Source organism: Cervus canadensis, chromosome 3, assembly GCF_019320065.1.
Source record: "Cervus canadensis isolate Bull #8, Minnesota chromosome 3, ASM1932006v1, whole genome shotgun sequence".
Lineage (NCBI taxonomy): Eukaryota > Metazoa > Chordata > Mammalia > Artiodactyla > Cervidae > Cervus > Cervus canadensis.
The window spans coordinates 14921136-14933670 of NC_057388.1; the positions used below are offsets into that span (position 1 = coordinate 14921136).

Genomic DNA, 12535 nt, shown 5'->3' on the forward strand with positions numbered 1-12535 from the left:
GTTTCAGGTAGGACAGGAATGGCTGAGCTGAGGGCATACTCAGGAAAGGGGTGGGCCATGGTGGGAGAGGGGAAAAGCACACAGAGAGCCCCATGTCTGTGGGAACGTTGTCTCACGAGGATATGGGAGAACTCAGCTAGGGCACTGGCCAGGCAGGAATGGCCATGTGAATAGGCCACGACTGTGAAGGCACTCTGACCTCTCAAGGGTGCCATGAAAAAGTCTAAAATCAAAGTAAGACAGGAAGACTGAGGACCACCCCTCTAGCCTCTGATTAATAGGAAGTGTTAGTATGGAGAGAAAATTATGCAGAGAGGATTTTAAACCCTAATACAGATCTTAAGGCTAGAATGTGATTCCGAAGCTTCAGCTAAAGTCAATGGACATAAAATAAAAAAACAAAAACAAAACAAAAATAAACGACACTGGATATAAGATAAAACTCAGAAAACACAAAAAAGAAGATAAAGAAAAATAGGTCTTTGGATTAAAAAACAAACAATATATCACCACCACCTCCCCACCACAACTCCCCTCCCTCCCCCCACCCTACCACCCCATTATAATCCCTGTGGTCCGTACCTTCCAGCGAGGCCTGTAAGTCTTTTATGTTTTGGTCTAGAAGCTGTGAAGGAAGGAATCCTGAGCCTGCCTGGGGCCTGGGGTCCGGCTCTCCCAGGGCCGCAGTGGGTGCTGGCTCCTTCAGCCGACCGTCTCCAAACACAGCGGCCCACTCTTTGCTGAACTCACCCTCTTCCAGGGAGGAAGCATTGAAGATTTCACTCAACAGCAGCAGGTCGTCTTTGTCAGCACCTTCAAGTTCTGGGGTCCCTGCCATTGGGCCCAGGCAAGCTGATTGAAGTAACAGAGCACAAACACATCACTCCCACAGGCTTGGGTTCTAGGGAACAGATGTTGTAGGGGCTGGGCTGAGATAGACTAGCTAGATTTTTTTTTAAGAAGTTAATCAAAATATAAATTAACCCTATTATAACCTTTCAGAAATTTCCCACTGAAAGCAAGCAAGATCCTGTGGGGCCTTCCTGTTGACAGACACACCTCTCCCCCATGACCCCCAAGCCTCTTGCTTGTAAAAACGCTTAAGCTTCCAAGGCCTTCCCAGAGCACCAAAGAGCAAATTTAACCAGAGAAGTAAAAAACACACAAAAATGAAACAGAAACAAAGAACAATGAAACAAGACCCTGGGTTGGCCAAAAAGTTTGTTTGGGTTTTTCCATACTGTCTTACAGAAAAACCTGAACAACTTTTTGGTCAACCCAATCATAATAGCTTAGTCATAAAACAAAGTCAAGGACGTTTGGTTTCTCCTCAAGGGCTATCTAGATAATATCCTGAGCCATATCCTTGAGTTGTTTTGCAGATATTAAAACTCCCACCCAGTGGAGGAAGTTAACTTCGTGCTGACCACCAGCACATAGACAGGCTGGAACCAGATGATGACTGAGATTCCTGAAACATCACCCTGTTACCTCACCATCAGCCAGTCAGAGAACTGTACACGAGCTGATTAGGCACCCTGCAACCCACACCTATTCCCTAAAAGGGATCATGGAGTTTGGGCCTTTGAGCATGAGCTGCCTATCCTCCTCGCTTGGCCCTCCAATAAATGCTGTACTTTCCTTCACCACATCCAGTGTCAGTAAATTGGCTTTAGCGCAAGTGGGGCAAGCAGATCCTTATTTAGTTCTTCCTCATTTCCTTTCCTTCAAAGCATCAATAGAATTGCACTGAAATGGATGCATGGATGGATGGATATGTGCTCAGTCGTGTCCAACTCTTTGTGACCCCCTCGGCTGTAGCCCACTAGGCTTCTCTGTACATGGGATTTCCGAGGCAAGAATAATGGAGTGGGTTGCCATTTCCTCCTCCAGGGAATCTTCCCAACCCAGGGATCGAACCCACATCTTCTGTGTCTCCTGCATGGCAGGTGGATTCTTTACCAGCTGAGCTATCAGGGAAGCTCATATAGTTTCCATAAAAACTCTATAGAGCTTTGGTGTCTCCTTAAGATAAAAACAAATTTACTATCAATACATTTCTTGGATATGAAACAAAGCCAGGCTTGAAGGCATGTTGGAGATCTTAGTTCTGGTTTCTGTAGCTTCCTGAATCTTCCCACAGAAGCCCTGCATCCACACCTGAAGCACCGCATGGCAGCCTGCCCTGCCGTCCGGCCTGAGGAGGGGCGCCTCATCAGAGCCCAGAGTGACCCAGCAGACAGGACGATCAGAGGCACCCTGCAACCCACACCTCTTCTAAAAGGGATCACGGACTTTGGGCCTTTTGAGCATGAACTGCCTATCCTCCTTGCTTGGCCCTGCAATAAAAGCTGTACTTTCCTTCACCACATCCTGTGTCAGTAAATTGGCTTTAGTGCCAAGTGGGGCTAGCAGCAGGGAGCAGAGGTGTCAGGAAGTCTAACAACGACCAAGAAAGACGTCCTCTGTGGCACCGTAACTGCATAAAGCAAAGGAAAGGTGGGTCTGGTTTGCCTGAGGGCAGCAGCGGAAGGATGACAGGAAAATAGGGCAAAACACTAAAGGATGAGTTTCACAGGCCAAAGACACAGCCCTGAAGGGCTGGCTGGACCAGAGGAGTGAACGCGGGACCATCATTTCCTCGCCGTATGACTTGATTGAAATCCTTACCCCCTCTGGGCCTCTGTTTTTTCATCTACAAAATTATAATGTTAATAATGTCCACTTTGGGATATCCTCAGGAAGATCAAAAGGAATATATCTTAAACCTCACTGCTGGTCTAGAAGAAAGACTTTAAAGAAGAGACTGATTCTTACCACATAAACACTGAGAAAATACTAAATAGTGAGCACAAGTAAAGTGGAGGCGTTAATTATCACGAATCCTATAACCTGTCACTGAGTTTTCTACATAGTTTAAAAACTAAGAACTGATAGGTTTATTAACTCTGGCTTTGTTGTGATATCTAACTGCCACTTGGAAATTATAAACATTTTTGTTGTAAGTCATGAAGAGAAGGAACAATCATGATTTATACTTTCTCTGAGCTAGATTTTAATGCTGATACTGTCACAGTGAGATTAAGAGGTTTTCCTCAAATATATGAGATACTTTTTTAAAGTCTTCACTTATGAATTAAATAAAGCTCTTATCTCCATTGGTTTTATTGGATCTATTTGCAACCACACTTTATAGAAAGATTGGGGAGATTTGGAGTGTGCTGAGCAGACTGTCTATACATGGCGGGTGTGCGGGGGGGAGGAATACAGGCACTTTCGTATCACTGTGGTTTAAAAATAGTGGCGAAGGATCACCATATTTGGACAACTGTCTAATTTCAGCATTCTTCTGTTTGTGTTATCACAGAGGTTTGCACCAAGATCTAGCCTGTGGGTGTGGTGGTGAGAAGATGAGGAAGATGGCGTTCTATTTATGCCGGCTTCCGAGCCGGTTCTGCGGTGACGGGGGCGCTCAGGAACCACCCAGGCCTGCTCACGGTGGGAAGGGCCTGCAGGAGAGGTGAGGCTGCTCCCCGCTGGGAGCGCAGGAAGGGGCCTTGGCTGTGACAGGGCGTGTCGCCAACACTCATCTGGGCGTCCCTTCCCACTTCTCCTTCAGTCTCTCTCAGCAGCAGCCTTTTTACACACATTCACTTCGCAGAGCTCAGTACTTCCTACTTTCGGTTGGACCTAATTGCCCAAACCTTTTCTCACGGTGTCCTTTCTGGCCTGTCTGAAACCAGATGATTGCTGAACCAAATCCCCTTTATTGGAACCAATTCAAGGCGATGTCTAGACCCTAGAGGAAGAGATGACTTCGAAGGAACACTCACAATTGTGTGTATTCCTCCCAAAGTCACTTTACAGCCCTCCGCTGGGTCAAACCCGAGGGCAGCCTCCCCTGCTTTCATCTAGATGTCAATCCAGGGACGAGCATGACCAGCATGAGCAACAGCAAATAATAAACTTGGAGAGTCTTTCGAAAATAACTACAGCCTGTGACCTAAAGGGGAAGGAAATCCAAAGAAGATATATATATACATATGTGTATATATATATGTACATGTATATATGTATATAGTTATATGTATATATAACTATGTATATGAAACACATAGTTGTTTCATTTTGCTATACAGCAGAAACTAACACAACATTGTAAAGCAACTATCATCCAATAAAAATAAAGCGAAAACAACAATAGCTATAGACTGGAAAAGCTCTACCTTTGTGTTCACTGTTTATGTTGTGTGCAGTGGTATCTGATGGAGCCCTCTGTGGTTTTGCTAACTTAGCATCCCTTTCCTCCCCCTCTTTCCTTTCTCTCTGGGGAGACACCTTCTCCTCCTCATCCTGGTGAGACTCCACTTAAGATGCCTCACCACCTCATCCCAGGTGGACCCGTGACCGAGGCTCGCCAGAGTTCTTCGTTGCCCAGGCCATGGTGACTGGCTCGAGGGTGGGCACAAGCCCGGGGCTTCCCTGAGTTTGGAATATGGAAGCCGGGAGGAAGCCGGGCTCTCTTCTTTGGGATTCTAAGTTCTAGGGATGCAGAGTTGAGGCTCTCAGTGATGATGGAGCCTAACAGGGATGTAAACAGCTTTAGGAGTTAGAAAGAGAATCCTGAAAACACTCTTTAAGCCCCTGGATCCAGCTTTTCTTTTTTTTTTTTTCTTAAAAACTTTTTATTTTGTACCAGGGCATAGCCAATTAATAATGCAATAGTTTTAGGTGAACAGTGAAGGGATTCAGCCATACATATACATGTATCCATTCTCCCCCAAACTTCCCTCCCAATCCAGGCAGATCCAGCCTTTCTTGAAGTCAATCCAGCACTGTGTATCCTCAGCTACATGGACCAATATCCATACAGTCTTCTATTCTCTTTTCCTATTAAAGCTAAACTGTTCAAAGAAGAATTTGTTACTTCCAACTAAATGATTCCTGACTAATAATCTATCCTATACAACACAAATTTAGTGACTAAATGAAAAAAGGACCCATGGGGGGGGGATGTTATTGTGCAGAACTGGTTTTGAATAGAGGTCTTCAATTGAAAGGGGGCTTCCCTGGTGTTTCAGCTGATAAAGAACCCGGCTGCCAATGCCGGAGACATAAGAGACTAGGGTTCAGTCCCTGGGTCGGTAAGATTCCCTGGAAAAGGGCATGGCAAGCCTCTCCAACATTCTTGCCTGGGAAATCCCATGGACAGAGGAGCCTGGAGGGTCCATGGGGTCGCAAATAGCCAGACTTGACTCGGTATGCACATACACAGGCACACACACACACAACCATGGAAAGTGGCCTATTACTTAGCGTCCTGGTTATTTCACAGTCAGAGCAGGCCGAACTGTGGCTATTTTCTCTTTGAAGAAAACTTGTTAGCTGAAAGCAATGAAACTGACACTGACTTGAACCAGAAAGCAGGGAAACCTCCCAATTATAGCCCTGATAATTAAGATGCTTCAAATGACTCTACATCACTCGTAAGAAAAACATAATTACCAACAGAAAAGTTCAGGTTTAGGTCTGTAACCAGACAAGTCAAGACTTGAAAAGTAACACTAGTCAGTCGGCTCTTAAGAATCATGCTATCATTTTCTTTGGAAATAATTCAACTCAACTGTGAGAAAACGAGAGCAAAGCTAGATACGATAAGAAGCCGGTGAGAGCTACAGCGGGAGTCAGGGCTTCCACCCCTGCAGACAAGCAAGTACCAATCCTGGCTTTCTGAGCCCCATCCTGTCTCTGTCTTTTTTTTTTTTTTTTAATGATTTTATTTATTTATTTTTGGCTTGGTCTTCATTGCTACGCGGGCTTTTCTCTAGCTGTGGCAAGCGGGGGCTAATCTCTAGTTGCAATGCACAGGCTTCTCACTGCAGTAGTTTCTCTTGCTGTAGCACAGACTCTAGACCTGTGGGCTCAGAACTTGCGCCTCCTGGGCTCGGGAGTGCAGGCTGAGTAGTTGCGATGCACGGGCTGAGTTGTTCTGCGGCATGTGGGATCCTCCTGGACCAGGAATCGAACCTGTGTCTGCTGCACTGGCAGGTGGATTCTTTACCACTGAGCCACAAAGGAAGCCCCCTGCCTTTGTCTTGAAGAATGAACAAGGGTGACGGAGATCGCAGGTGCCCAATCCACAGAGGGGCCTCCAAGCCCCCTTCCATGCCCTTGCTAGTTCCTCAAGTCTCCAGGTTTACTTTCCTAGCAGTCACCCAATCACAGACATGACTACAAATATAAAGGCCAATACTTTATGTGACATACTCCAATGCTCACTGCTTGCCCTCCAACTCTATGATCCCTCAGGCACCCCCCTTTCCCCTGCTACATTGGCCCCCACTGTACTCTCCCCGTGTTGGGAAGCCTGCTCCACCCCCCGCATTATTCCAACTCTAGCATCTGTAATCATTCATCCTCCAAGGCTTCTCCCGGGCCTCGAGTCTGTTCACACTCCGACAGTGTCAGTCTTCACCTGATACTGCAGTTACTGCAGCCTCCCCCAACATCTCCCCGGTGGCTCAGATGGTAAAGAATCTGCCTGCAATGCAGGAGACCTGGGTTCAATCCCTGGATCAGGAAGATCCCCTGGAGAAGGAAATGGCAACCACTCCAGTATTCTTGCCTGGAGAATTCTATGGATCGAGGAGCCTGGCAAGCTATAAGTCCATGGGATTGCAAAGCGTCGGACATGACTGAGCAACTAACACTTCCACTTTCACTTTTTTACCCAACGCCTCCTGTCAAGTCACTGCTCAAGTTTCTTCTTCCTTCTACAGCCAGCCATGCCACTTTGTCAGCACTCTTTCTGGGTCTATCTGTAATCAAGTTCCTGGCCCCGCTCTACACTGAAGTGGCCCTCTTGGAGGTTAGCAGTGAGGTCCTCATGGCAGGTTCCAAGCACCTACTCTGAGGCTGCTTTGGTCTCTTCAGAACTCTGCACTACTGCCCACCCTGGAAATGCTGGGTCTCCTGGGGTCCCAGGAAGTGGCTCTCTTGGATGTCCTCCTGTCTTCTTGATGATACTTTCCCTGACGCCTCCTCCGACTCTGGTTGCCCTTGAGACTTCCTCCTAAGCCATCACCTCTCTCTTCCCTACATTCTCTACATAGAAGATCTTATGTGTTCTCCTGCTTCTAGTGTCACCTGGGAACAGTCTCAAACCCCTGTCTCCAATTCCAAATGCTTTCCTGAAACTCTGATGACAAATTCCAGCCTGGAGGCCCTTTGGGGCTGGCCCACTGCTGAGCCTGCTGGCGTTCCATGAAAGACACTCTCCCGTTGTATGTGTATGTGTGTGTGTGTGCGCGCTCAGTTGCTTCAGCCGTGTCTGACTCTTTGCGACCCTGTGGACCATAGCCCACCAGGCTCCTCTGTCCGTGGGATTCTCCAGGCAAGAATACTGGACTGGGTTGCCATGCCCTCCTCCAGGGAATCTTCCCGACCCAGGGATCAAACCTGGGCCTCTTGTGTCTCCTGCATTAACAGGCAGGTTCTTTACCACCAGCGCCACCTGGGAAGCCCCTCTTGCTGTATACATTTGCTTAATTCAGCTGTGAGGTTATTACTCCCTTCCTCAAATAACATCCATGGCCCCCTCTGCTTCCTGAGTGAAGTGATGCTCCTTATCGTGGGCTCAGGACCTCTGCAGTCAAGCTCTAAGGTAGCCCTTTCCACAGCTCACCAACACTGCCTTCAGGGAAGCCTATGGTTCGATAACACTCTTCTGCCTGCCATTCCTCACACATGCTCCCCCATCTTCCCATCTAGGAACCTGCTGTTTTCCCAGTGAAATGCCCAAAGGGCAGAGTCATACTCAACTGAAAGGATCTTATAAATCATCTCCTCAAACTCATTTTATAGATGAGGAAAGAGAGACCCAGGCTAGATGACCTCAAGGTCATCTAATTTATTAGTTATGGATTATCTGGCTAGGGACCCCTGGTGCACAGGTTTTCTCAGTGCTGAACACTTCAGAGCCTTTTAAGGATCCCAAATATAAGCAAATATTTAAATTTTCGTAAAGTCTGTAGGGTTTCTAAGGTCATATAGCTCTACTGGCTGCTAGGCAAAATTCTTGGCTGCAGGCATCATGGCAGAATGGCCAAGATGACAGACCCTCTCATCATATTTGCCTTGCTCTGCCCAAGGCTTCAAAAATCAAACCCTATGTCTCTGGGAAAACATTCCTCAGGAACACTGATTCTGAGCCAGTGAGTTTTCAATGAGTGAAAACTGACATTCAGAGGAAGTGCTCGTGTTCCGACTGTGGGTGACAGAAAATTAAGGTGGGGAAGGGGTGACAGCCCATTCAGGTGACATTTCTGAAATCATGCCGGGTTTCATGACCTCAGCAGAAATGAGGAGCACGGAAGATGGACGCGTAAGAGCGCAGACCCAAAATGAGAGCACAGGAAAGCAAACAGATAAATGTCACGCAGCTCCCTTCATCTGTGTGTGAAACAGGAAGGCGCTTGGGTTTGCTCCCGGCTCCCCGCTCTCAATGTTATGACTAATTGTAAAGGCCTCACACTTGAAACACACATGAAAAACCCCAAACACCAACACGATCCTCACATCACCCAGAAGACAGCATGGGACAAAGATGGGTAGGAAACCACCTTAGAAAACTAACAAGAAAAATAAGTCTTCCTTATAAAAGCCTCTGGGAAGAAACTGTACTTGCTTAGAATTCAAGAATACTTCTAAAATCTCCCTTCTGGTGAAAAAAGACATGGATAATAATAGCAGATGGAGGAAAATCCACAGCACCCACTCTCTGAGACACAAACACCCACAAACACACACATGCCAAACAAAAAATAAAACAAAAAATTCCTCCTCCACGAGTGAAAAAAAAAAAAAACCCCAACAATGCTAGACCCTGAGTAGGCACTCAGAAATACTTTTTCATGATCCCCAAGCCTGGTCCTCCATTGTAAAATTAGAATTTAACAAGCAAGCAATCTTACTAGAAAACTTGATACCTGGACCATGGGTAAATCTACACGGAACACTCCAGACTATAAGGTGATCAATTAAGAACAGTACTTGGTTTTAAAAGTGCACCATTAGCTCATGAAAGGAAGCAACCCAGCCGTTTTCTCCCTAGGACACTGAGGAAGACAGGAAGGGAAAGTTTATGAGAAAAGACAAGGAGTTTAGAATTTGCCACATAGCTGTGAGGAAGCAGTCAGATCCCTAGTCAGCTACACATACATGGGTAAGTATAGGAGGGGCTTCCCAGGAAGCTCAGCTGGTAAACAATTTGCCTGCCAATGCTGGAGACACAAGAGAGTCAGGTTCGATTCCGGGGTCAGGAAGATCTCCTGAAGGAGGAGATGGCAACCCATTCTAGTATTCTTGCTGGAATATCAGAGGAGTCTGGTGGGCTACAGCACAAAGGGTCACAAAGAGTCGGATGCGATTGGTGCATGTGCACGCACTCGCACACACACACGCACACACATACAAAGGAGACTTTTCTGAATGACTGGGAAAGACCTGGGACAGTGACAGAAACACGTGTTACTGATTCAAGCTACAGCTTCTCATCCAGACCTGTGGGAGCTACTGAGTGAGGGTCTCAGTCATTCTGAAGTTTGGCCAGAATTCAGAATAGCAAGTCTGTATAGAAACCAAGCAAGCAGCCCAAGACAAACATTTTAACTATAATATGAACAATTAAAAAATTCTAAAATTCATTTAGTCAGTCCCATCTGAGAGAGGGATCCTTTGGATGAAACCAAGTTAGCAGACTTAGGTGAGCTGAGCTGATGGAACTCTCTTCTGCTTTATGCCACCACTTTCTGTTCAGTTATCTGAGAGTTATTTTTCTTGGCCCAACTTTGAGGAACACAAGATTTCTACCTGTTATAACCCATGAATTGAGGCTAAGGATCGTCACATGTGGTCACAAGGTGATTTCAGAGCCACTTCCAAGTATTTCAAAATGTAACTCAGTTTCTTCTTCACTTGAAATGTTTGTATAAACTGGCCAAATATTGGTTTTCCATTACATTATCTATTTGTTGTTGTTCAGTCATTAACTCGTGTCTGACTCTTTGCAACCCCGTGAACTGCAGCATGCCAGGCTTTCCTGTCCTTCACCATCTCCTGGAGTTTGTTCAAACTCATGTCCACTGGGTCAGTGATGCCATCCAACCATCTCATCCTCTGTTGGCCCCTTCTCCTCCTGCCCTCAATCTTTCCCAGCATCAGGGTCTTTTCCAATGAGTCAGCTCTTCGCATCAGGTGGCCAAAGTATTGGAGCTTCAGCTTCAACATCAGTCCTTAGAGTAAATATACAGAGTTGATTTCCTTCAGGCTTGACTGATTTGATCTCCTTGCAGTCCAAGGGATTCTCAAGAGTCTTCTCCAGCACCACAATTTGAAACTATCAATTCTTTGGTGCTCAGCCTTCTTTATGGTCCAACTCTCACATCCATACATGACCACTGAAAAAACCACAGCTTTGACTAATGGACCTTTGTTGGTAAATTGATATCTCTGCTTTTTAATATGCTGTCTAGGTTTGTCATAGCTTTTCTTCCAAGGAGCAAGCATCTTCTAATTTCATTATCTATTTAGTAGGAGAAAACACATTTCACTATGACACTGAGTCAGAGTGATTTTCTGGGCCATGATTCCTGAAGAATTGTGTCCTTGCTGTTGTCAGAAGTGGTCTGCTCTCTGACAACATCGTACCAGGACTGACTTGTTGAACAGAATCACCACTGAGAGTGAATGGTTCCTCATGCAGCAGACTGCTCGAGCTTACAGCCCTACTGCCAGTCCTATAAAGTCAGCCTTCCCTGGATTAAGCTCTTTTTAACTCTTGATTATTTAATGTCTTACATACTACAACCAGCATTTTAAATCGGGATTTGGCCCTTCTGGCAGTTTTCCGAAGGGCACACATTTGGAAGTCAACTAATTAAGAGCGTTCTCTTCTTCCATCACCTCAAGTTCTTTGTACACTGAGAGAATATTTTTATACTTGCGGCTGTGGTAATTTTTAAGCTGATGCTACCCCAGGGGCTGCAGATGCAGAAGAGGCAGATAGAGGGAAAGAATGGCTTGTGACTCAAGGAGAGCTTTGTGGGCTGGCAGTGATACAGGGAAAGGAGAAATTATGTCAAACTGCATTTAACCAAGAAAATTTGTAAATACGTTTTTCTGCCTGAAAATGAGTACACAGTTTGAGGAAGAGCATGTTCATCTCTTTATCTTCAGAATTAAATTGAGTGCTCAAAAAAAAGTCTATGAGCTGCAATTCGATGAAACAAAGATTGTACCTAAAAACCAATGAGGTGTGGAAGTTGTTTTAAATAAGGAGAAAGATAGCAATCTTATTCCAATGAATCTTGGCCCATGAGATGGAAGAAGCTCATGACTGCATCTTGGGCAGGAGCATTTCTGACTAAATTCTGAGAAGAAATGCATGACTACTGGGTTAGCCATGTACTACTATGACCAAGTTAAAAAAAAAAAATCAAAATCCAAGAGCAAGAATTTTTTTTCATAAGAAGGGAAACATGAGGCTGTGGACTCAAGTGTGCTTGTGTTTGTGGAAAGAAACATTGGAGGGATGCAAGAGGGGAGGGAGTGTTGGAACAGATAGGAGGGTAGGCAGCAGTAATGTGGGTGAGAGGTTTGTTTTTCCTGTATACATTTTTATTATCATTTTGCTTTTGCACTAATGTGAACACACCACCTACTCAAAAATTATGCTTATTAAAATAATGAAATTAAGTAGGAGATAATAAAAACAAAGGAAAAGCTATATAAACAAGAGGTTGGGAATAAGAGAAATCATATTCCTATCAAAATAAGTTGAAGCTTATGTATGAATAATTCGTTAACTGTTAAGACTTGCTAAAGCTAGATTGTAGGCACCTATTACTTGTTACATTATTATCTCTATCTCAGTTTGTAAGACTGAACTATTTCCTCCTCCAAAAATTAATTTGTTTGAAAACACCTTTATTTCATCAAAATTCTACCCTTAAGCCAAGGGAGAAATGATTTTATGAAAACATAGGCAATGTAATGGCAATCTGCATTATTACTTGCTTTTTTACTTTCATAATCTTATGTGATTTCAGCATTCACAAATAAGTAGACATTCTGATAAAATACACATGGACATTCATGAAATATTGCACAGTGGGGTGAAAAATTAATAAGGAAAGCAGGTTTCTGCCCTCAAGTTTATATTCCTTAGCCCTGGAAACTTTTTTTTCAAGCCCTGGAAACTTAAATGCTAGAGTTGTGTTGCCTTTCCAATTTTGAAAAAAACTTTAACCAATGTCCTCTGTTTCCCAGACTCTCTCCTCTCACATTCTGGGAACTAAATCCAAATCAAGCAAAGACTGGGTAGAGAAAATCCTCGGCCCTAGGTAACTAGGGCCGACAGGATATCTTGGCCCACTTCTAGTCCTGAAAGAAACCTGTGAGTCCAGGGTAGACTGTATGCCAATCACCTGGGGCAAGAGATACTCCAGAATTTGGATGACAATCTCAGGGATATTTT

General features: G+C 44.9%; 1 protein-coding gene across 16 annotated transcripts in view; it reads right to left on the reverse strand.

Moving 5' to 3' along the window:
* ICA1 (islet cell autoantigen 1) overlaps positions 1 to 12535 on the reverse strand; it is a 159893-nt gene that overhangs the window by 13025 nt on the left and 134333 nt on the right. For all 16 annotated transcript variants that reach the window (XM_043462707.1, XM_043462698.1, XM_043462706.1 and 13 more), the window contains one exon: positions 583 to 852. In XM_043462707.1, the coding sequence (XP_043318642.1) occupies positions 583 to 852 (270 nt within the window). The remainder of the gene's footprint in view (positions 1 to 582; positions 853 to 12535) is intronic.